The 26,682-nt window shown below is 37.0% G+C and overlaps 1 protein-coding gene across 1 annotated transcript in view; it reads left to right on the top strand.

The window, feature by feature from the left end:
* The window catches only part of LOC134540725 (nose resistant to fluoxetine protein 6-like), a 159,327-nt gene that overhangs the window by 69,611 nt on the left and 63,034 nt on the right, over positions 1–26,682 (top strand). Inside the window, exons 2-5 of the mRNA XM_063383620.1 lie at positions 4,811–5,031; positions 12,033–12,250; positions 12,401–12,483; positions 15,186–15,379. Coding sequence (XP_063239690.1) covers positions 4,811–5,031; positions 12,033–12,250; positions 12,401–12,483; positions 15,186–15,379 — 716 coding nt within the window. The remainder of the gene's footprint in view (positions 1–4,810; positions 5,032–12,032; positions 12,251–12,400; positions 12,484–15,185; positions 15,380–26,682) is intronic.

Raw genomic sequence — 26,682 nt, forward strand, 5'->3', positions numbered from 1 at the left:
GGACTGCCTCCCCTCACCCCCGAGTCGGTGTCCCGTGCTCGCACTCCTCCTGTCCCGCGGAAGCCCGGTGATCCGTACACAACCGCGTGCGCGCGTGTCTGTGACGTCACCATCGTCCGAGCAGCTGCCGCGCGGTTGCGACGCGCCGTTCCCGCGGTGCCAAGCTGTAACCGATCCCGGTGAGACGCCGCGTAACCAATCTAGGCCGTATCTCGCGGTGCTGGCGTTATCCCGCCGCGGCGATTTGATCCTCGTGTCTCCCATCGCTATCTCGCGGCGCCGTCTCCCGTGACCTCGTGGCGCGCCGGCGTGAAACTGTCGCGTCAGAGTTAAGAAAATAAAATAAAATTTCGAGAAATAGCAAGTGTTCTTTAGTGAATAGTGCGGAATTATTATAAAAGTCACATAAGTTGAACGCCACTTGTCGGCCTTAGATATACCTCTTGTTCAATTAATTTTGATGCACTTTTAAGTTTGAAAGCAGTTTGAAAGTTCGTTATTGAAGAGCCACACTATTTGGGCGCCATTTTACGCCACTCCCGCTGCCTGATTAAATTTTGAATAAATATTAAATGGAAAATGATCTCAGGGGTAAAAAGGGGGGTTCGACCTCGTGGCTGCAGGCAGGAGCGCGTCGTGATTTTATACCGCCTGGGCTGTTCAGGCCACCCAGGACGCCTTGTAATAAAAGGAAATCACTGAGAAAACACTGCACTTTATTACAGTTTGATACACTTGCTGGTCCAACCCTGGCCCAGTCTGCAGTCAGACCGTCTCTACACGGTCGGTTTAACACACCGACGTTGCGCGCGAATAGGTTAGGCGGCAAACGCGTGTAGAAGTTATATCATAAGGCCGGCACTGACAAAACTAAGGCCGCGGCGAAACACTGCAGCACTGAAAAGTTGCAACTAAATTTATGTTATGACTGAAATTGAATACAAAATGTCAAAAGTACACGATCAACAGTTCTTAAACAGAGATGCAACTACATAAATTTATAAGTCAAAGTTCGTGATGGATTGCAAATTACGTTTAGATGTACGTGACAATATACTGCGAGACGTGACTGTTACTGATGACTGCCGTCACGCGTCTGGCATGTGAATACGTAACACAAATGAAATATAATAATGTTAAATAAAGTATGAACCTAGACAAGCCTAACTTTATAATAAACGCTAAAACATGAAAGTTACTGTAGATCGCCGTGACGCGGCTGGATTGCAAATACAAAAGTCTTACTTATGATGCTCTTACGTCATGTCGCCTAGATGCTGGTTTTGGCGCGCTGATGTCTGCGCGAAGGGTGTGGAGCGACCGTCCCTGATGAGCGCCGGAATGCAACTGGCGCTAGAGTGCCGCGCGACCTCGCGCCAAGACGCGTGTAGCGCGGGAAAACAGCCCCGACCAGTTTTGGACTTAGTTGTTAAATTTGATATTACATGATTATTTTACAATTGCACATAATTCTCATATTATTTCAGTATCTTTTAATTGTTTTTATTTTGGTTTATAAAAGAGGAATTACTTATTTAATTACACACTAGCGCATTGCCACACCCGGCCGGGCGCTGTAGTTGACTTGCTGTTCGTCGCGGCGCACATCACACACGGGCGTGTTCGTTGCACATGCAATTCGAGCAAGTGTTGTTGGGACGTAACGGTCTGTGCGACCCAGAGGGAGCACCGGCGGCTGGCAACAAATTTATGTAGTATTTCATTATGACCCTTATTCTTTGCTAATAATAAATTATTAAGAAAAACAATATTAATGGAAAAATATATTTAAATAGTTATTATATATCCTCTTTGTAGTGCAATATTTTTCAATTACAAAAATTGTGTGGCAATTTTTCGATAAGAATTATAAAATACATTTAACTAAACTAAACACACTAATTTTGGTTTTCATCCATTATTTTAATGTAAACGCAAAAAAAAAATTGTTGTGTACATGCAAGTCAAGTCGCGTGCTCGTTCTGTGATGCACAATTGTTTCTAGCCTCGCGCAAGGCTGCTTTTCTGTTAACGTATTGTGATTCAGTTTGGTCACGTTCTGGAATACGAACCGCTAGTTAGGTTACAATTGTTGTCCAACATGGCAATGCTTATTCGCTACCTCACCCAAGCGTCTTGGACGACCACTTATAGGACTTAACGTTTCTTCCACATCGGAGTCATTACAAGGCCGCGAGGGAGCTGATATGAGAATGAAGCACTGACGGGTTAAATGGTTGTGGAAACGGGATTACTTAGTGAAATCCCACCAGCTCACAGCATCTCTGCCACTTTTAGCCACGCGAAAACATTCTGGTCAGACACCTCAAGGAATATAATCCGGATCACCGTGGTGGACGGGTAGCGACATCTTTATTAATTATTTAAAGATTTTCTATGTACAATCATTGATGGAAACATTATTATATATCATTTAGAAGTTACATATAGAAAATACAAAAATATAATTGATCTTTTCTCCAGTCAAATTACTATGTATTATTTTTTTTTTTTATCTGGATGGGAGTGTTTCTTAAAATTAGAAGTAAAAGATTTCTTGTAACTTCAATGGTAACTGTATAGCTTCGCTCAAACTATATAAATTTTATTTATTTTCGAAAATGGATTACTTTGATTAAATTCTATTAAAAAACTCCTTAATATTGAGTTTACAAGTTACCCATGTTTCAAAAAGTCCCAGCGAGCCGGGGGAAGGTGGTTTATAAACTCTCTGCTGGTCGTGTCGCATGCATTACCTTTTGCAGGGTCCATATCAACGCATATTGTCTTTTTCTAGAGAAGATACTATGTCTTCATTTTATATGGATATTTCTTAAGTGTTTAATGCTGTCAAATAAAAAAAAGTTCAATTTAATCTATCCTTTCGTTGTTAGCCCGTGAGATAGCTTACACAGGTTAGTTGCAATTTGGAAATTTTTTGTACTCGTTTTATTAATTACTTAGCTCTCCTGGACATCATAGATATAATGTATTACAAATGCAGATAGTTTAAAAGTATGTAAATTTTTAATCGTATAGAGTCACCAAATAAAAGAGAAAATTTAATATCGTATAAATATTAATTTAAATCTCTTTAAAAACCACAACTGTGATAGTTCCTGGAAAAATAAATGACGATCCAATAAAAGGATTACTTTGAGCCATGTCTGACTCCCTATATATTCCACCATTTCCGCAATCGTGTATTTAAATAAAAATTCACTGATTATTCGATGAGGTCAAGTCACTGGAGCTATAATTTGATAATTAAGTACCCATAAAACGATTCTCAACCGATATTGTATGAATAATGAGGCCCGTGTTGATTCATCCAAGGCAGGTCGCACGTTTCAAGAGAGAAAAGTGGAAATAAGGAGCGAGCAGGGAACACCAGCTGATAATCGCTACTGGGAATTCGCCCGGGGCCTTACATCACGCCAAAGACCTTGGTCTAGACTCTAGAGCCTTTCGCCCGTTTGCAACAGAACCACTTTGCGCGCTAACAATTCAAAACAAACACTTGAAACAAATCCTTGTCGTTAACTGCAAATAACTAAACAGTGAGTTAACGATTACACAGTTGTACACATCATAATGGATTCATAATGAACTTATATTAACTTAAGTACAGGCTTTTTGCTTATAAGTATAACCATGGTAATGTTTAAGATTGCATGCCTGGTACTCAGAAAAAAAGTTAAAATGACTCACCGATTATGAATCCTTAAGACCCGGTATGTTTACAGAATATTTAGGAAAGTAGCTTTGGATTAAAGACTTGGTTTAAAAAAGGTTATTCTTAAATTGATTCTATAGACATTGTTTTTTTCCTACATAATTATAGTGTCACGATTCTGGTAATCACAATATTTCCATCTTGGACGTGATCTCTGTGAGAGTTATAGCCCATAGTGATAATGTTAGAGCCAAATGCCTGTTTGAAGAAAATAATGTAGGTAATCCATGCGCGGAAAGCAGGCAGTGTGCTCATATAATGTACAACCATGTATGTATCCGTGTGGAACCATGTGTAAATCCATATGGAGCTAAGTAAAGCCATGTGTGTAATCCGCATAGACACGTATATGTAGCCATATGAATTATGCGTAGTTAAATGTTATGTTGTGTCATGCATGTTGGTTGAATAACTAACTATGTGCGGCCATATAGTCAGCCGAAAGTCTTAATGTGGTCACATATTGCTGATCAATATAACTCTTATTGGTACATACACGTGGCTTACTGGCTGCGTGTAGCCAAATGAAGGTCAACTAATGGCCGTGTATATGTTTGGTCAATGTGTTTCATGGAATGCGAGTATGTTCATCTCTGTAGTTCGATGTATATGGATGTGCATCGATGTGTATCTTATTGTGCTGGTATCTGAGTGCAAGAGTATCACCAGTGATGGCGAAGTCTTATAAAAAAATGTACTCATTAAAAAAAATAGTAAATGTGTGTGTTTTAATATTGCATGCCTAAATTAAACACGAAAATGATTTTAAAAATGACTGGTTTTGTAATTTAGGAATGTATACAAAAATTTTCAGTTATGTATTTAAAATGCCTCCAAAACTTTTTTTCTAATAAAATACTCATTAGGGCACACTCAGAGTACATAGCGTTGTAGCAATAATACTGTGATAAATATGTCAATAAAGCTGCCATATGTCATACTGAATTGCGTCATTGGTCATCCGAAATACTATAAATACATATTATAGTTAAAGATTTTATAGTATCTGCAAGATGGTAGTTCTGGTAGGGATATCCCGCTCTCTGTTCTCATAGTAATGCATTCATGTTACAGTGCTTGATGCCTCGGTCAAGCTTCCAGACGGTATTGTGGATGGAAGTGTGAGTCACCTGGGCCACTTCGACGAATGTCTGGCTGTGTCTGCGGACGACCTGAAGGGTCAGTATTGTCTGGTGGAGATATCCTTCCAGCCTGTCTCCTACACTCCCGCACAGACGGCGGATCCCTACACTCTGCAGTTCGATCCAAGAATACACGTTTGGGAGAAGCTCAAGGTACTGCATTACATGACAAATAATTCTCATTTAATTTGTTACCATGCTATAGTAACATGGTAATAGTTCTTTTAAATTTTTTTCAGTAGAGATGATTGAACAAAAATGTTTTTTTATATACAACATTGCTGGTAACACTGTATGTCATCAGAAACCTTAATAAAGTATAAACAATTATATATATGTTATTTGACTATGGAAACACACAAAACACAAGATTAAATCAGAGGATGTCTAAAAATTAAAAACAAAAACAGTTTAGAACATTTTGTGTTAGGTATTAGTCCAAAATCATTACAGCATAAATGGGCACAACAGGCTAACACCACCGAGACAGTAGCAACCATGACCATAAAGACAAAAAAGTTGTCAACACATTGACGAACAGACATCTCAACGATGATACGTAACAGATAATGTGGACAAAAAAAGACAACACAGAAACACAAAGGCGAACCCAGCGATGTGACAAAACAGATATTTTGGACAATGAAACGACGACAGCACAAACGAACACAATAGGCTTGTGGTGTTTCAAGAACAAATATCAATTCCCCAAATGTCGCAACTCTTGTCTTAAGAAGCCTTGTAGACAGTTGTCATGTGTTCGTTTTTGTAACTTATCATCATTGGTTTCGTGTGTTTGTCGCTATATCGTCCAAGGTAGTTTTTCTTATTATTTGCTGTCATTGTTGCTATTATCGCGTCATTATTAGCCCATTTTGTCAGTCTGAGCTGTATTTTTGTATAATTTCTCCCATGGAATATTCGGTGCACTTTATGTTTAAATTTTTTTACATTGGCTGATTTAGAATTCCTTTCGGTATGTTGGTTTATTCATACTTTTGTTTATTTTTTTCTATATTAAGGTTTCTTATCACAAACAGTGTATCCAGCATGGCGTATGTCAGTAGTATGTAAGTAGGGCTCCAAGAGCTGGCTTCTGGCTGAGGAGCAGAGGAGCCGGTCCAACAACTTGGATTGAGACGTCACAACGGCCATTTTGGACTCAAAAAAGACTAAAAAAAGACTCAATATTACTTGAAAAATTCCAGTTTTGAGTAAAATTTCCCATTTTTGTCCCTCAAAATGCCAACGGCTTGAAAAGTCCGTAAGTAGGCTTAAATTCCGCATCTACAGCCTCCGATAAGCCTCTGACCATATCTTGGATTATGATATACCCATTGCAATTTCCCTTACGACCGCTATCTTGAAAATCCGTAATTATGTTCAGATTTTTATCGGAAAAAACCTTAAATTTATAAAAAAATAAATTAATAAGATTTTTATTAAAAAATATTTCAAAACACCGTTGCACATGTCGTTACGGTGAGCATCTTGGAATATAAAAACATTGCAAATTTCGTTACGTCCACCATCTTGGATCCTAGATCGTTGCACTTTTCATTACGCCCACAATCTTGGGAATCCTTAGTTAGTGTGTTAGAAATTTGGAAAACAATTTTTAATTAATTAATTAAACTTTAGTAAAAAATTATTTATAACGCACACTTACGTCTTTGGATTGAACCTGGTGAGGCAAAAAAAAAAAAACTTTAGATCCTTCTTCCAAGAAAGCCACTGACCGACAGGCAAACCCACCACTAATGCCAAGATATATATCGCCAGATAGTATGAGATCATGTCCGCCATCTTGTTTTCGTCTGCTGGAGGCCACCATTTTGTTTTCGTCTGCTAGAGTGTGCTGCCACCATGTTAATTTAATTTTTGTCCACTAGAGTATAGTATAAATTTATTTATTTTTAAGTGCCAGCCATATTACAATTTAGGCAATATCTTGGAAATGTGTAATAATTAAGCTAGATATTCGGGAAAAATTATAAAATTCACTAAAAAAATCAACAATTAATATACCGGTTGATTAAATCAGTTCCTGTCCTTTGCTCAATCCCAGGGTGATGCAATACATTTAATTTTATGTAAATAATAATAATATCAATAAATCTAGTTAAAAATCCTAAAAGCAATATAGGCTCCTAGTATACCAGCCTTCAGTAAGTCTTTATATCCGCTATCTTGAAAATTCGTAATAATTAACCTATATTTTCAGGAAAATTTGAAAATGAAAAAAAAATCATTCATTAATTTATTGATTGTATTGATGGATTACTGTTCTTGCTTCGATCCTTGGTCGATGCAAAAAATTGAATTTTATTTCAAATTAATAATTATTTAATTAAAACTGTTATAAATGTTATAGGTTCGAGAAATAAAGGAAATCAATTTAAATAAAAAAAAATTACATACATTCTACAAATACAAACAAGTAAATTTCTAGCATTTCTCGTTTACTACAATCTTCTTAGAAGGCGAAGCAATTCATTCCCATAACTTGGCATGTATTTCGAGTCAGTTATACATAACAGTCGATTAACTCGGCATGTTTATTCAGTAGCCAGGCACGTAGTCGGCGTCCAGGAGCATTCAGTTTGTGGCCGACATGCCCAGTTATTAGCTAGACATGTTCAGACACAAGGCTCGACCAGTTGGTGGTCAGGCACAGCAAGTAGGTGACAATACGCGTCCAGCCGGGAGCCAGGCATGAGTGTTCAGCATTCAGGTACGTACGACCATTTGGTGGCAAGTCATATCTAGTTGGTAGCCAAACGCATCAAGTAGGTGGTCAAACACATCCAATCAGCAATCAAGTGTTTTTTTTCTCACCGATACTCGACGATCACTTTAAAGAAATTATGTTCAAAATCATACGCATAGGCCTAGCGTCATCGAAGTAAAGTGTAATATATAACGATATGCGACCAACATTTTAAACAGGTCAAGTTCAATTTCACGACATTAAACTAATTATATCCGAACCATGAAGCGTATCATGTCCTGAGTACAGACTTATAGATTCTCATTCGTCGTCAAAAAGGAAGCACATATGGACGAAAATTGGACGCGGTGTGATACGATCTCATCACATGAATACGATCTCGATAATATGCTATAGGCTCCAGTTGCACCAATTGCTCCAAAAGCTACAATACCCCATTTGCTCCAATTGTACAACAGCTCCAAATGCTCCATATCTACAAATGCACCAATTGCTACAAGAGCTCCAACTGCTCCAATTACAACATCAGCTCCAAGTGCTCTAATTGCTCCAAGTACTCCAATGCTCTAAGTGTTCCAATCTGCCAAATGATTCAATAGCTCCAAAGTTCCAACAGATCCAATTGCTCCAACAGCACTAATGGGGTCCAACGGCTACAATGCTCCAAGTACTCTAATGCTCCAATGGCTCTAATAGCTCCAATTTTCAAACAGCTCCAATTGCTCCAACTGTTCTAGTGGGCTCCAACTGCTCCAAGATCTAATTGCTCCAATTGCATTTCCAACAGCTCCAATCGCTCCAAGTGATTAAAAATGCTCTAAGTGTTGCATCATCACCATCTACATGGAGTTCCAAATTAGTTCAATTACATTTTTTTTTGATCGAACTTAGCTTGATTGCTGGTATGACTAATACACCTTTCCATTTTTGGCTCTAGATGGTGATGATTTTTACATATTTAAGTAATATATTGTATTATCAAAACTCGGCATTTGATAGAAATCAGATTTTGAAAAATAAAACAACCACTTCTGGAATCCTAAATATTTTTGTTTCAATTTTATACACATGCAAATATATAAGTCATTAGTGTGTGTAGCCAGCTTCCCTCATTTCTTTAAGTATAAAAGATAATGCTTTTATGTGCGAATAGTTTCCTGCACAAAGCGTGTCAAACAATAAGTTATGATCTTCCCATGATTCATAATTAATCTCTTCTGCTGTAATCTTCCTTACAATTATATAATAAATATTACTATGATTTCTGAAGTCTTCCATTTTATCACCATTCTCTTGGTCACTTTCGGCAACGACCCAATGATCATCGCAAGCTTGGTCAGAATAATTTGTTTTAACACCTCGTTTCCATCGTTTGAAGCTCATTGTGCCATCACAGTCTTCGAACGTGTGAGCTTCAGGTACGTCAACACAGTCCTCGATCCTGTCGGCCTCAAATATGTCAACGCATGTCTTCAATCATGTCAGGATCAGATGTTTCATCACAGTATTCGTCCTTGTCAGCTTCAGGTCGTTCTCGGTTTTTTTTTTTCGCATTTTCATTTAAAAAATTAATTACAAAATAAATTGGTTGTCTGTAAAGTCGGTTTACGGACGATAGTTTAACGTGACAACGTCATAACAAAACATTGATGAAATGATTGCATACTTTTATAAATAAAATTGAATAATTTTTATTGAATTATCACTATTTTGTATGGATACAAAGAAGGAGTGAAATGAAATCTACAATTTAATTGATAAATTTATTTTTATTTGCACTCATGTTTCAAATATGTTTATTACTCTAACGAAGAGATTATTTTAACTATAACTTTTATACATGTTTGCTATTTAACTTCTTCCAGTCTGTGTTATTCTGTTAAGGATAGGACGATGATAGGAAAAGTAGGAAACGAATGGGAGTTCTTCAAGTTTAATGTGCCTCGAAAAAGTCAAATCGATGGTTGTTACAATCGAGTGGAAGAGAGATAGATGCGGCGCAATCGTACAATGAGCGTAACGGGACACAGCTTAACGGGACAATGTGCGTAACGAGACACTTTTTTGTGCGTGCAGCCGGCGTTAATCGATTTATTAGACGTTTTCACGTCAAAAATTACAGAAAAATTCTGGCTTGTACTAGAACTCTATCCTTGCTCAACAACGGAGACGTTCACAAGCTGGCAGAATCTGCTTTTGTATTTTTCATTAATTTTGGTTTGTATTTATTTTTAATTTGTATGAACTTTATTTTATTTATTTTTTTATTAATTTTAATTTTATTTATATTAAGGAAAACGTGCTTTAGTTTTCTCAGTGTGCTCCTGGTTATTTCTGACCAAAATTTGATGGTTTTATTCATGTGCTCATGATTATTTCTGCAGTTTCTCAAAGTGCTTCTGGTCATTCATGTATTTTCTCCATGTGCTTCTGTTTATTTTTGAGGAATCGATCTCAGCATGCAAAATTTGTTACTTAATGAGGTGTGTAATTTTTTTATTTATGAGTTTTATTTAAATTGTGAATTCCTGTCACCAAAATAACTTAATAAAAATATTTTTTTGTCGTAATTCAAACAAAAAACATCCATTACTCAGTCATATAATATGCTATGAATCACTTAGGAAGTTCTATCATAAAATTAAATTTTTTTTTAATATTTTGGATTTTAGAAGTGGTTGTTTGTTTTCTCGATATTTTATTTCCGTCTAATGCCGAGTTTTCGTAATACAATTTCTAAATTAAATATGTAAAAATCATCCCCAATGCAAGTTAAAAATGGAGAGTAATAATATTCATAACAGCAATCAGGCTAAGTTCGATCAAAAAATGTAATTGTACTAATTTGGAACTCATTGTAAATGGAGCAGTTGCAACACTTGGAGCGTTTAATAACTTGGAGCAATTGGAGCTGTTGGAACATTGAAGCAGTTAGAGCCTATTAGAGCAAATGGAGCACTTGGATCTTGAAGCAGTTGGAGCCCATTAGAGCAATTGGAGCAATTGGTGCTGTTGGAACTTTGGAGCAATTGGAGCACTTGGAGCATTGTAGCAATTCGAGCCCATTAGAACAGTTGGAGCAAAATAGAGCAATTGCAGGGGTGGCATTAGAGCACTTGGAGCACTTGGATCTGATGTCTCAATTGGAGTTGTTGGAACAGTTCCATCAATTGGAGCATTTGGAGCTTTGAAGCACTTGGACCTGTTTGCTAATTGATGCATTAGAGAAATTGGAGAAATTGTATCTTTTGGCAGTTGCAGCCCATTAGAACATTTGGAGCAATTATAGCTGTTGGAACTTTGGAGCCCTTGGGGCAGTTGGAGCATTGGAGCACTTGGAGTATTAGAGCACTTGGAGTAATTGGAGCTCTTAGATCTGATGTAGCAATTTAAGCATTTGGAGATTTAGAGCACTTGGAGCTGTTGGACAATTGGAGCAAATGGGGTATTATTGTAGCTTTTGGAACAATTGGTGCAGTTGGAGCCTATAGCGTATTATCGAGATCGTATTCATGTGATGAGATCGTATCCCACCTCGTCCAGTTTTCGTCCATATGTGCTTCCTTTTTGACGATTGCAATGGTGACATCATAATCCAAGATGCGGTCAGAGGCTTATCGGAGGCTGTAGATGCGAAAATTAAGCCTAATTACGGAGTTTTCAAGCCTTTGGCATTTTGAGGGACAAAATGGGATATTTTCTATAAACGAGAATTTTTTCCATCGAAAATGGCAAATTTTTAAATTTTGAGTTATTTTGAGTCATTTTTGTGTCCAAAATGGCTGTCGTGACGTCAAAATCCAAGATGGCGACCCGGTTTCTAGGCTTCTCAGCCAGAAGCCAGCGCTCGAAGCCACATTTACAAACTACTTATGTCCACGAAAAGTTGTTCAAATGTAATAATGCTTAACCTGAAAACTTAGAGTTCAAGTAATAATTATATAAATATATATGTAGCCTATATATTTTTATGTTTGCTGATTTGATATTTGGTCAATATTTTACTAAGAAACCACTGTACTATACCTTAATTCTTTACAGTGAACCAACTTTTTAATTTGACTTTACTGACAATCAGAAAAATGCAGGGAGCTTGAATTTAGACATCAATTCAGTAACCTTTTGGATTAGAACGCGACTCCAATCAGATTATGCGTCTGCATTAACAAAATTGCATCATATAGAGAAGCGAAATGTTTGGGGCATTTGTTAGATACGTTATAGATGATGAACTTGTAGCAAATAGGTTTTAATCACTCTATAATACTGCAACCTCGTTTAGGCTTTAGTCTTTCTAAATATAATTATGCGCGATCAAACATGAGTAAACACTTAGCTATATACTCTATATGATTTTCACCGCAGATAATAATTTTTTAGTTGAGAACCTGCTTTCATTCAGATGGTTTTGGTCATGTCGCAGAAGTCCAAGGACATCACCAAGGTCACCCGCAGCGCGCTCCACCTGGGCCTGTGTATGCCCTCCTCTTGCACCCCGCAGCAGCTGCAGGCGACCTTGGCACACGAGCTGCAGCTGCTGGGGCAGAGGGAAGGGCTTATCTTCAAGAGTCAGGTGTCTCCCCAGCTGTGCGCCACTCACCAGGAGCCCATGCCCTGGTCGACCGGAGAGATTGTCTTCAGGTAACTGTCACCACATTCTTACTACACATGTTTATTTTTACTCTTATACATTACTACATTAAAATTCTTAGATAAGTGAATGGAAATAATTTATTTTGCTTTTTTTCGTAATTAGAAGTCATTTGTTAAATTAAAAAAAATTACTTTCAGCTTTTTATTCATTCTACCCATACTTGTGGTAGTATCCGGCTCCTTCATTGCCCACGCCGATCAGGAAGGTGGAAAAAATGCAGGTATTTGTAATTAATTTAAATATTCTCTTTTAAAACTTATATTGGTGTCAACTGATGCAAAAAAATTTTTTTGGGAAATATTCTCTGTACAAATCTTGTTATAGCATTTTAATGTCTTTTTTTGTTTCTTTTTATAACTTGTAATTTCTTTGAAAGTAATAATGATCGGTTCTAAAATGTTTTTCTTTTGAACAGTGTAATACTTTTATCGATTTTGTGTTGTTTATTAAATAATACTGAGCTTGAATTTAAGTAGCATTTGTAATAAACTTAAATGATAGTCTCAATGCAGCATCAAACAAATCTGTAGTTTTGTGGGAAGTTGCAAGCAGTAAGTATGTGGCGAAGAAATATTTTACGGAATAGGTTCCACTGTTGCCATCCTTAAGAGTTGAACAATAATATAAAAAATATGTGTTACTAAAGTGTAAACACTTGTACGTTAGATTACCAGTTGCACACTTGCTATGCCTCGCCTTAATGAAGACGACACAGTGCAATCCGGACACGCCCACAAGAATAATCCAATCACCAATAAAAAAAATAGACTAAAAATCAAAACTTCTTAACCAAACGTTAACTCATATATCGCGGAATACCGGCTACAAAACTCTGCACAGCCAGAGAAATTCATGCGATGGCACCTAGTGTCACTCCACATGTAAATAATAATAGATTAATTTTCTCTAAACTTCCAAAATGGTTGCTGCTGATGAAGTTTTTACAATTATCTGTATATGATAAATGTAAAACGATACTCAAATTGTCTACAAAATATGCGCCTAACATATTTTTACATTTAACAAAAAATTATAATTGTGCCAACTTTTTAAATACGTATTAAAAACGGTTGTACACGAATTAAAAGAGAATAAACCAGATGTTATTGAGTCCGTGTCTCCTGCGCGAAGTTTCATCTGAGCTCGACTGTTTCACCGCTGCAGCTCGGGGGCCGCTCGCCGTACCTCTAGCACTCGCCACTCACACTCCGCGATGACTCCTCCTACCAAAACGTAAAACTAACTGATGTTCCAAACAAACGAAATTCAGGCCTTCTCTCCACAGACGTAACGTTTGCGCGACAGGCGGCTATCATTAGTGCTCCACACCGTTATCTGCAGACGCACATGTTAAAAAAATAAGTCCGTCCTGTACCTTTGTCCTATAGTAGAAACCAACGATCATTTGAATATTAAATATCAAACGTGATGATGCACGTACTAAAAGTCTATGCAAAATATTCATTAAATCAAACCCGAAGGCCTCGTCCGATTTTTTTTCTCTTAAATTAACTACTGCTTAACACGAAAATTCAAAATTACTTCATCGCTGTCAACATTCTCCAGCATTCCTGTAATTTTACCTCAAATGTTTGTTCCAATACCGTTAACTGCAGACAAGGTCAGAATGTAAACAGCACTCACTAACACAGGGAATAGGGCTCGCCCCCCACTGTCAGCACCAGCTGTCTACACCGGCGTCGAGCGGCCGTGAACACGCAGTGTTTACTGACTACTTGGTCCACTCTCCGGCGACTGCAGTAGTTACCGCCGCGGCCGCGCCTCACGCCGCAGCGCCACAGTCGCCACTCTGTGAGGGGAAGCCTTCTTTTCACAGACTAGAGAGCCAAACGCCCGATCGTGCATCTTCGGTTTTTTATGTTCATTGTAACTCATGATAACTAATTGTCAGTTAGGTTAGGTTAGCTACATTATAAATACTTGTAAAACATTGTATATGGTTGATTTGTTTAGGATAGCTTCATTAAAGATACTGTGAAATAAAAAATAAAAAAAGCGAGCATGAACTTCGGGGAACTTCGGGTGTGGCTCTCTCGTCTGTGAAATGAAGGCTTCCGCTGTCGAGAACCTATACACCTCGCAGTCACAGTCTCATTATATATTTATAAATTCCTAATTGAATATAAAAAAAAGTTCAAACCCTTATACACTTTAAACAAAATATGAACAAAAAATAATTTTCCAGAAGCGAAAATTATAGCCAAAACTATATAGTAAAAGTAGTTACAAAAAAATTCAAAGGCAAGAATGCTAATAGTCTTAACATTATTATGCTGAAAGATTCAATTCAGTTTTAACAACTTTTGAACTATGAAAAATTTAAGTGTCAGGCCACACGCCACCAAAAGCCTTAAACATTTTGAAATATAAAGAGGAATTTCATGCAATGAAACCACCATATGCTACAATTTTGTATCTCTCTGAATAATGCATTACTAATTTGCTCTTATATAATGATAAAAGCTTACATTCTCTTAACTTGCAGTAATCATCGAAAAGCTTTATGACTAAAGTACTTTGCTGACGAACTCACTGACGTCACTCATGTTATTTTACGATAAATAAATCGTTAGATAAATGCTTTAGAGCGCATTACAAACCTAGTAGGCTCTCAGGCATAGGCCTGTGAAGTAAAACTGAACAATTCTTTTGGTGAGCACAACAGTTGTTATAAGAAAGTAATTTTGTTACATATAACAAAGAGCATTTTTTAGTTTTAGTTCGTTTTGATTCATAGAATCCGCCATAACATTATTTAGACCCTGCAAATTGTTGGCGCTCTTGGTTGTTTATAACTAAAACAAAATCACAAAATCAAAATGACTGGTTTGAATACGAGGCATCTCTGATTGATGTCTCTGTGTCTGATTGTTCATTAACCGTTGTAAAATGTTTCTTCAGCTGTCAAGCAGGTGTTGCTGTGTTTCTCCGTCCAGCGCAGTCTTAAAGGGCTACTGAAGGTTTATAATCAGCACCCAGGACTTGACTGCTTAGAAATATACAAGCTGGTTTTCATAGTGTGTGTCATGTTTGGCCATAGGATGCTATTGTTCACTGGGGCTGTGCCTATTTCAGATGCAAACCAACAAGAACAAGTGAGTTAAACTGATATTTTATTTCTTCCAACTGTCCACAGTGTTTAAAAGCGCATGGATATAAGAATATGTGTACATTAATGCCTGAAATCGTAACACCAAGTTTACAATGTCAAATGAGGCCAACACTTGTATTAATATTAGACTGTAGTATATTATATATAATTAAAATTAACTATTTGTACTTAGGTATTAAGTAACAATCTTTAAAAGTAATATATAATTTTATTTATATTAATGTGATAAATTAATTTAGGTTAATATATTGTGACCAAGCAATTATACCTGTCGTAAGCATTAATGCAAGGCAAAAAATTATTTATTTAGTTTCTATATTTTACACTGTGCTTTTGTAAATAACGCTTGACGTTACATTGATTACAACTTGTATCCATAAATTTCCCTTCGGTAAAAGTTCAAAATAAAATATTATACTTCCGTAAATATATTTTATTCATATTATTTGAAATGTGAAAATTCTTTTTTTTCAAGCAAATATAATTCATATATTAAAAAAATTGTAATTTCTAATAACTTTAAATTTTAAATATTTCTTATATTTACCATTTTTTCAATTTCAAATTCCAAATAAAATTTAATTTAAATTTAATTTCGGTTTTTTAATTCAATAACAAATGAATTTGCATGCATTTAATTTCATTTCAAATAAGATTTAAAATTCAAATTATTTTTATATTTAAAATTATATTAAAATAAGCAATATTAATAATAAAACTGTTCCAGAAAATGTCTGATGTGACAGGATGAAATTTTGAAGAAATATATTCTTGGAAATGGCTATTTAAATACTTTTAAATACAATATATATTTTTATTTTTTATTGTTTTTATATTTGTTTGTATTTTTTTGTCAGTTCGGGCATCGCTCGAAAACTACTTGACAGACTTTGATGAACATTTTTTTTATTTGTAAGGGCTTCGGCTAAATTAAAAACAATGTTTTATATAATTAATAATTTTACAACATAATGGGGTTGGGTTACGGGTAAATATGATTTATGATATTTAATTATTTCTCCAAAGCAAATACATCATAAAAAAATATTGGTAACCAATAATAAACACACCAAAACAACCTACCACACTTTTACTATTTTGGAAAATTCAACACCCAATGATTGAAAAGACGTAAATATAGTTTTTCAATACTTCCAAAGCTTGGCTGTCATACGATAACATATAGGTACCAAAAATAATCATACCAAAACCACAACCAAAACGTTAACATTTTTCCAAATTCCACCCCTAAGGCCCGAAAAGTGGGTAACTATATATTTAAGACAAATAAAAACTGGAACTATTGGGAATGGCTACTATCATTATTTGAAACTCAGAATATAGATTTTAGTATATTTTTCGGTTGGTCTGTTTACATGTAAGTTTGTTTGTCTTGTTCCGGCAAGAAAACTACTTGACGGATTTTGATTAAATTTATTTATTTGTGTGGACTTTGGCTAGCTTAAAAACCAGGCCTTGAAGGGTGATGAAGGGTGAGAAAGGGGTAAATATGGTTTTAGTAAAAGTAATTATTTCTCATAAGTAAATAAATGATACTAAACCACCTAAACACCTAAACAACCAATCACAGTTTTACCTTTTGGCGAAATTCAACCCCTTAGGAGTGAATAAGGAGTAAATATGGTTTTGAGATTGCTAATTATATCCCCGAATGTAAACAATCATTATATATGATATTGCGTACCAATGATAAACGTGCGGAAACTACAAACCTTAATTTTAACATTTTGTGAAATTAAACTCGTTAAGGATAAGAAAATTGTAAATATGTTTTTAAGATAATTAAATTACATATCTAAATCTAATAAAGCCTTAGGAAAGCTATTTTGTAAACTTAATAAACATACGAAAATTACCCAAAAATAATTTTATGATTTTGTGAATTTCAAGAACTAAGGGGTGAAATTGGGGTTAAAATGGTTTTAAGATAAATAAACCTCCGATCTAATCAAGCGTTATGAAACGTTTTGGGTACTATTATTAAAAACACAAATATTACCAACTAAAATGTACCATTTTACGCAATTTAAACCCAAATGGCGTAAAAAGTTTTTAAACGAGAAATATGCACTTCTGATTCAATTATAACTAGCGGTAAGAAACTAAGAAAGAACAACATGCATGTAGAGTAAAGTATTGTATTGTGTATCTAAATTTGATTTTTAAATGAGTGAAATAGGAGCAAGTATGGATTTATATGTAGAAATTGTAACTCCGAAAATATTAAAGGGTGACGTAAACTATTTGGTAAGAAAAATAAATAATAAATAAACCCCACATTATTTTACTACTTTATGAGACTGCACCCTTAATAGGAATAAAAAAGAAAGTGTTATTTTAAGAAAAAAATATTATTCCAAGTATACAATATGTAAGAGTAAGAAATTAAAAATCAACAAAAAGCATGTAGAGTTACATTATGTAATTTTCATTTTACCAGATTTCGAACTTTAAGAGAGCTATTCTCAGAAACACTTCATGAATTGTAGGCCTTGCTGACTTGGAGGTTCCTGCAGAGTTCCGACAGCAGCTAGCTACTAGTGCGTTAGTAGTATATAATAGGGGCTATTGACACTGGGTTCTGGGTGCGGTGCCGGTGCCGGGATTCAGTCTGTGGAACCCGACGTCACTGCGGCCATCTTAAATGACCTTGACTTGACATTTGACCTTGACATTTGACCTGGCAGCCATCTTCGGTCCACCATATTGGATCCGCCATTTTTAAATCCAGCGCCCCACTCACTAATGCTGCAATTTTCGTTACGGCCGCTATATTATTTTTTTTTATGTTCCGCTGGAGGTCACATCTTGGATACCGAAGACTCTGTTTCAGCTGTTTGTTCCTAGAAAACGCCCTCGTCGCTAATTTTTTATGCGAAATACATTGGAAGTGCTGTGATTCGAACCATCACAGCTTTGACCTCTAGTTTGGAAACATACGCCTTTGACCGCACGGTCATCGAGACCTTTACTAGACTGAGATTTAAATAAGGAATATATAAAAATAACACATATTCGGACTTGCATTTTATTTTTAAATTTGAAGTAATAAAAGTATCAGCTGTTCGAGTCAGAAACACCATTAAGACGTATTAAGATGTAACTGTTGCAATTATCGTTACGGACACGGTCTTGAAAATCTTTATTTATTACCTAATTTTAAAGAAAAAAATCAACATTTATAAAAAATTTAATTAATCAAATTTTAATAAAAATATTAAATATACCGTTGCACTTTTCGTTACACTCAACATCTTGGATTCTAGAAATGTTGCTTGTTTCGTTATACCCGCCATCTTGAATGAGAATGGCATTCTTGTTCATTTTTACGTTATGTCCACCATATTGGATTCTATAAAGATGCAATTTCCGTTATGGCCGCCATCTTAGAAATTCGTAATTATTTAGCTAGAAATTAGGGAGGAATTCCAAAATTCATTAAATGAATAAGCGAATAATTTAGTGATTGATTCTATAGATTATTGTTCTTGCTTTTTCCATGTTCAATTGAAACATATTGAGTTTAATAATAAATACCACAAAAGTGACCGGTTCGAAAAATAAAACACTACAACAGCTTTAACAAAATACATTTTATTGCACAATTTTTATACTACTACAAGTATAAAAAAACACAAGCGAATTACTAAAGTATTTTAGCGTTTCTCGATTTATGCACCCGCTACCGACGAATTAAAGCGAGGTGGAAAGCCCTACCACTTGACATAGGATCGTCTTTTCTCGTTTTATAATATTCTCCACCAAGTAAGTATCGGGATACAATGTAGGCTGAATCACTTCGGCATAGAACCCAACACGAATAGCTTTGTGGTCAAAATCTTCGTGGTAGTAGGTCTTAGGCTCTGATTCTTGAACATGTGTCATACGGAAAATTTCGAGACTCCAGTTCTCAGTGAAACCTTTCTCGAAGAAGCCTCTCTGCTTTGAAATTCGCACAATGTCACCGACGTAACCATTAAGCTTTCGTGGAGCTTTCTTCTTTTTGTAGTTAAACACTGTTCAGAGCAAGTGATCATCCTTTACGTTTTAGGCTTCATTTATGTGGTAGAATGCACTGTGGAATTGTATTCGCTTATTAGTTTCGGCAATATGACAATCTAATAGTAATTTCCGTTAGCCGTGAACTTTCGCCACATCTTGGAACTCAAAGTTCTGTTAAACCGTTCGACAGTGAAATGCTTTGACATTACTAAAAGTAGAGTAGTGTTTGATGCCATACTTCTTCATCAAAGCATTACATGTTGCATTATAGAATTCTTTACCGAGATCCGTGTGTCGGTGCGACGGTACACGTCCATCACGCAAAATATTGTCCATGTCCGTGGCTACTTCAGTTGCAGTCTTTGATTTTACAGGTCTAGCCCAAGCGAACTTACTATAAACATCGATGACTGTCAACATGTACTTGAAACCTTTATTCAATCTGGAATACGTTATCATCTCAACAAGGTCCGCCTGGAATAAATCATCAATCCTACGAACTATGACCTTGCGACGAAGGTATTTTTGTCTAGCAGGAGCATGAAGTTCGTGAGCGATTCCGGTTATACTCATTGTACGTAGCCGGCTTCCCTCAGTTATTCAAGTATGGAGACTATTTCGTTGATGTGCGAATAGTTTCCTGCACCAAGCGAAGCGTGTAGACGTCTAAGGTGACCAACAAATTCATTGGGGTCGTCTCAATATACATAGTCAAAGTTTTGACTACTTCTCGCTTTTTTAAACCCTTACCATGTATTGTTAGTTCACTGAAGAGATTAGCGAGAATGTCGAATGTTTCATGATCTTAGTCTTTATATACGCCAGTATCTGGATCGTTATTGCGAAAATGTGCATTGGTTAGCTCTAGCAGTTTTTTGTACTGTTGTAAATCTTTGTGAGAATATTCTTTAGGCTCCCTGCGAAATAGCAATTCGTAATGACCCGGAGTCCGGCGCGTTTTGAACTCTTCTACGCACACAATATTTCCTGGTAGAAAGTCTATTTCTTTAGCAACGAAGAACCACGTATTATGTTTTCTGTACACTCCATAGGTCGTGTCATTATTCCGACTCGTAAACGATATCAGGTATGGACGGACCATTGCATTAACTTGGTTTCCCTTTTTCGGTATATTTTTTCTTGTACATGGACTCTGTACTCGTAAAGTCCTCTTCTTCTCGATCTGGATCATACTTTCTCTTCTTTACATTTGGCATTTCAGCTTCAACTTCTGCCTTCACAGTGATGGTTGGTTCTTCCTTATTTTTAAGTTCGTCGAGATGGCTAGTGATTGTCTTAAATATCTCTTCATTTTCTATCTCAAATGCAATTCTGGTTCTGCTAGCAAGTAGATATTTTTCACAAACAGACTGTATAGCTCGATTAAGATCACAAGCCAAAACTGATATTTTACTGGCTGAAAATATTTCAAGACCTCCTTTTATACTCTTTTTATTCGATCGCAGAAATGTATTTCTTGTGTTAAACAATATCTGAATTTGTTGACAAGCGAGTTAGTGATGCATTCAGACTACTTTGGAAAGTCCTCAAATGGTCGCGTCTTTGTGCATTCGATACTTCGATCATGTCGCGAATTCAAGAATCCGAGGCTTCCACGCGCTGGTCGATGGCTAGCAGGTACTCTAGTAATTCGTTTTTCACACTTTATACTTTTTGGGCCAGTAGTGATTTGCGGATATCGGTGTCGTGAGACTTGAGAACGGTACGCAAATATGGACTTGTACGACAGAATTTCGAAATGCTATGACTCATGTTTGACTGATCGAAACCATGTCTGTACCTGCCCTTATATAGAGGCCAGTCCTTGACTATAACTAGGAATCCTTGCTCTTTTCTCCAAAACGATGAGCACATGTCTTTGAATTCCTGAAATGTCATGACGGTGTTTACATGATCGTCATAAGTATGACGTTAATTAAGTTCGTCCATGTGAAAAAGTACTATGACATTCGCATTGTCTCGTAGGAGATGTTTTGGAACACGACTGCACGTCTGACACAGGTAAATGCAGTCTACGTTAGCGTGTCTGCCTATGGAAAAGTTCTCTTGTATTATACCTTGCTTCTTGCACATAATATCGTCGAAAACAAACATGGAATTGGCTTTCGCTTCACTAGGAATCAGCACATCCGCAATATCACTAAATGTAAAATACTCCACACCATCCACTGATTGTAGAACCGTGGCTAGACGCTTTGGCTGCAGCAAAGACTTGGAATAGAGGTACATATTTTCGAACCTATGACCGTTTGGTTCCTCTAATAAACTCAGTAGATCACACGTTTTGCCACAGTTAGACAGACCTGACATAATGCATCATATGGTAGAAGGCAACAGTAAGCCATGCCGCTATTAGTGTGCACTAGCTTCATCGTCTTGTGTAATGTGCATGGGCAAACACACTAATTGATTGACGACTTGCATTGTACCGAAATGGTATAAACACAAACACATTAATACTTTCTGATCATTTGTGCGTAATGAATCGAAGAGGTAAGGACAAAAAATTCATAGGACTTATAAATTCGCTAATAAACAATCTGCCTTTCGAGCTACCCATTCCTGGGTACAGTTTCTGTGGTCCTGGCATTAAACTCCCCAAACGACTAGCTAGAGGTGGCGTGGGCATTAATTCTATCGACGAAAAGTGCAAGCAGCACGATATTGCCTATTTACTCAGCAAGGATCTGGAATATAGGCACCGAACCAATGAGATATTGGCACGAGAAGCCGAAGCTATAAGTAAATCGTCGAACGCGGGATAATAGAAAAAATCACGACCTGGGTGTATCCAAAATCATGAAGGTCAAGACTAAATTAGGACTGGGTGCTCGTCGAGCCAGCTCCAACAAGTTAAAGGCTAATTTGCTTAAAACCAAACGCAATACCGGTGCAGGCATGCAAAAAGCTAAGCGAAAATTAAGACTCTTGACAAGAAGATTATTGGAGGATTTCTTCCATTGCTTTTGCCTGCATTGGGTGCTCTCGGTGGCCTCATCGGTGCAACGAGCGGTATAGTGCGGGCAGTCAACACTTCGAAGAATGAGCGCAAGCAGTTAAAAGAAGCACAATGACACAACAACAGCATGGAAGCCATTGCCATGGGTAAAGAAAAACTGCAGGACTCTACTTGCAATGTCCCAAATTAGGGCGAGGCATGAGAAAGATACTAAAGAAAAAATCCTGATTTTTTTGCTGAAATGCCCGCTCACCAATATAGATTTAAACAAGTGCACACGAAAACTGAAAATACCAAATTTCCGAGGCGTTTTTATGCACACATGTGAGCGAGACATTATAGTTTAAATGTGACTATGGGGCTTTATGCACTGGGTAACGGACACAAAGTCCGGGAAAATGACCGAGTACTACGATAGTTATAGAGATTTGGGACCTCTGCCAGAACTTAGATGGTACCTGGGCCGGACCAATATATTGTTTTAGAATAACGAAACCGAACGGTCGCCTAACCAAAAAAACTGCGGACACTCGCGCCTTCACTTTTTAACAAAAAAAATATGTAGCTAACAATATTTTTTTTTCTTATAAAATTACTGGACAGATATGAAAATAAATCAGTCATGTAGATAACACTTACATTGACAGGTCATGCGTCAGAGCTGTGAGCGGTCCATTTCCCGCCCCTGGAGTTGGAAGGAGAATGGTGTATCTGACTCGAAGTTTTTCAAAAGTATAATTCCATACCGAATATCGACAAAGGAAACTGTAAGATTTGCTTCCTGAAAAGTGACGGGACCGCTCATTAAATACAGTTTCCTGTTGGCTCTCACGAAATTGACGACATTGCAAATTACATCAGATAAATTTTACCACATGATGTAGATATTCAACTGCGTGGAAATCCAAACACTCAAAAAAGCATTCTAACGTGGATTGAAAATGTCGACTTTAGAAACTTGGGTCCATAGGTACGATGCTCGGATTCGAACCAAAGGTGTATGATGCAGGAAGAACGTACGAATCTACGCCTGCAGTAAACATTTTGCCTGTGAATATCATAAAAATAAGCTGTAATTTGGCTAGTCAAATGTATCTCAATGGAAGACTAAGCAACATGCTGCACGAGTTTTCGCCAATGGTCCCGCCAGGATATAAACTGGTCGAGTACCACAAAATATCATTTAAGTTCCAGTCGTCGTGAAGTGCGCACACGAAGTCGTCGTCAGAAACTTTGACCAGCGAGGACGAATGGTGAATTTTCAAGACTAAGAAATTACATTAATTCTTCACTTGAAGCGATGGGTATAAAGTTTGTAGCATCAAACAGTTATAAAATAAATCACATTGGTGTGAATAAGATCAGTTCTCTGTCAGACATTGGTGCATTAACACCTGACAGCATAAAGTATCTTCTTAGTATTGGACAAGTGCCGAATATATATGGAAGACGAAATCCTCAATGTGGAAAATCAGGTCATTTTTAATGACAGCATTACGAAAATGGAATTGTACGAGTCTGGCCATAAGCACTAACTTCAGAAGTACGCATTGCTGTACAGCACCAAGATATATGTACTTGACCTTCACAGTCATTTCTATGTATAAGAAGCACGCTGACAAAAGCGGGTGGGAATCATCCGACAATGACCGCAATATTGGGGCAATGGTATTCTTCACCTGTTCAAGCGCATTACATATGTACTCAATGGCGTCGAGGTAGACCAGACGATAGATGTAGGCATAACATCTGCTATGAAGAATTACCTTTCGCTCACTCCAAATGAACTCTCAGTTGCAAAGATGGTTGGTTGGACTCTCGAGGATGAATATAAGCTTCCTGTTTATACCTAAGGAAAGTTAGAAGTTTATGTTCCTCTGTCCATGCTTCTTGGATTTGCAGAAGACTACAATCATATAATCATTAATTCCGAACAAGAGCTCGTACTCTCTATCCAATACGCACATTAATGTAATTGTCGCTGCTGCAGAAAACCCTCAAAATGTCTCGCTAACAATACAGTCTATCGAGTGGATGCTCCCTTACATCCAAGTGAGCACGGTTGAAAGTAGTATATAATAGGGGCGTCTGGGACAGGCGTCAGGGTGAGGATTGAAGATTGTTTACATTGTGACGTCACGGCGGCCATCTTGGAGGAGTGTAACGGGACACATCGTAACGGGACAAGTTTGACCTGGAATTTGATCCTCAAAAATCGCCAAAAATGACCAAAATTGGGCAAAAATTGCCCAAAATTCCTCAAAAATCGTCCAAATTTCAATTTTTTTGAAAAAAATTTCCGCCAAAAAATCTCAAATAATTCCACAATTCAAAAATTCGGATTTCGAAAATCCTCAAAAGTCGTTTTACCCTAGAAAGAACCCAAATTCCTAAAAGAGGCTTAAGCATCCTTGTCTACAGCCTCCGATAAGCCTCTGACGTCATCTAGGATTATGACCGCCATCTTGGATGGTTGTGACCTTGACCTTTGACCTTGACCTTGACCCCGGCGACCATTTTGGATCAGCCATCTTGGATCCGCCATCTTGGATGACGTCATTGTGTTCTCGAAAATTCCGGCATTGTGTTTTCCACCATATTGGACGATGACGTCACCGTTGCAATTTACGTTACGGCCGCCATCTTTAACTTTTTTATTTATTATCCGAATTTAATGAAATTTTTTTTTAAATTATAAAAAAATTTAAATAATAAAATTTTAATAAAAAAAATTAAAAAATCATACATTAACGACACGGAGCTCGGAGTCCTCGGTTCGAACCCGACGAGGTCAAAAAAAATTAAAAATGGCGCCCGATCCTTCCCCCGTGGTGGGTGCTAGCAGACTGACTCCCACCACTTTTTTTCAAAGCATATATATCGTCACCTAGTATGACGTCATGTCCGCCATCTTGTCTTCGATGCTGGAAGCCATCATCAATGTATCGTCGGCTAGAGTGCGCCGATGACATGTTAGTTTAATTAGTATCCACTAGAGTGCAGTAATCATTTATTACTGTGACACCCGCCATCTTGTCATTTGGCCGCCATCTTGAAAATCCGTAATTATTTAGCTAGAAATTCGGGAAAAGTTCCAAAATTCATTAAATAAATCACTCATTAATTTACATATTGATTCGATCGATTCCTGTCCTCGGTTCGATACCCGATCGATGCAAATAATCTTAATTTTTAAGTAAAAATACCTAAAAAATGACAGGTTCGAAAATAAAAACACTGCAAGTTCTTTTACAAACATAATATTTATTACATAATTTCTATTTTACTACAGGATCACCTGCGAAGGTTAGCAATCTTACAAACATTTAGGTCCGCATAGGCGTGAAATGACTAATTCTTAGCTCCAATCGGTTTATACAAGACAGAGTCCAGCCAGATCCTTTACAGACATAGTCCTCCTCTTCTTGACAGAGTTTCTGGATACCTTGTTTAACAGTTTGCTCGATATCGTTTGAACTGTAAATTACTGCAGCCGATGTCTTGAATGCACACTTCTTCACTTTGTCATCGAACGGATAAGGCTTTTCATATATACAGTCCAACCACAAGTTATATTTCAAAGGTCCGTTTGTTGCTACGTCATCAGTAAGCTGATTGATTATGTCCTGTCTGATATCATCAAGAAAATTACAAATGTCCTTTGACTCACTTAACGTACTTGGATAATAGTAGTCTTTCAATGTTCCACGAAATGCAGACTGCGCCAAGTAGAAGCCATTATCGTTCACTTGTAATGCTCCGATCACAGTCTTATGTTCAGATGCCACAGCAATCGGTTGCTGCACATCAGTTTTTTTACTTGTACGCTCACGAGTCACCAATCTTAACTCAGGAGTCGTAATTGCTGCAGGTAGTTCAGCAGTAGGCGCACGGACTTCACCTTTACAGTTTATCGAATGTCGGCGCAAATTATCAATTCGAGTAAACCATTTATGACACTCGTCACAGCGAAACTTCATGCGAGAAGGACTCTTCGTACATTTACTCCTCTCATGTCTCCGTACATCATGTGCAAATGCAAACGTCATGTCGCAGTAGCCACAAGGATGCCTAGTTGAAGACAAACCCGAACCAGATGTCGATGTTACTGCAACTGAATCATTTCCAGGCATACTCTTATGCACATCAATGCATCGTTGTTGTATAGAAACCTTTACTTTCTGCCGCACTGCAGGTCCATTACATGTCTCCAAGTGATGCCTCAAATTAGCATTTCTTGTAAATTGCTTGCGACACTTAATACAACCAAACATTTTACGATA

This window comes from Bacillus rossius, chromosome 17, assembly GCF_032445375.1.
Source record: "Bacillus rossius redtenbacheri isolate Brsri chromosome 17, Brsri_v3, whole genome shotgun sequence".
NCBI lineage: Eukaryota > Metazoa > Arthropoda > Insecta > Phasmatodea > Bacillidae > Bacillus > Bacillus rossius.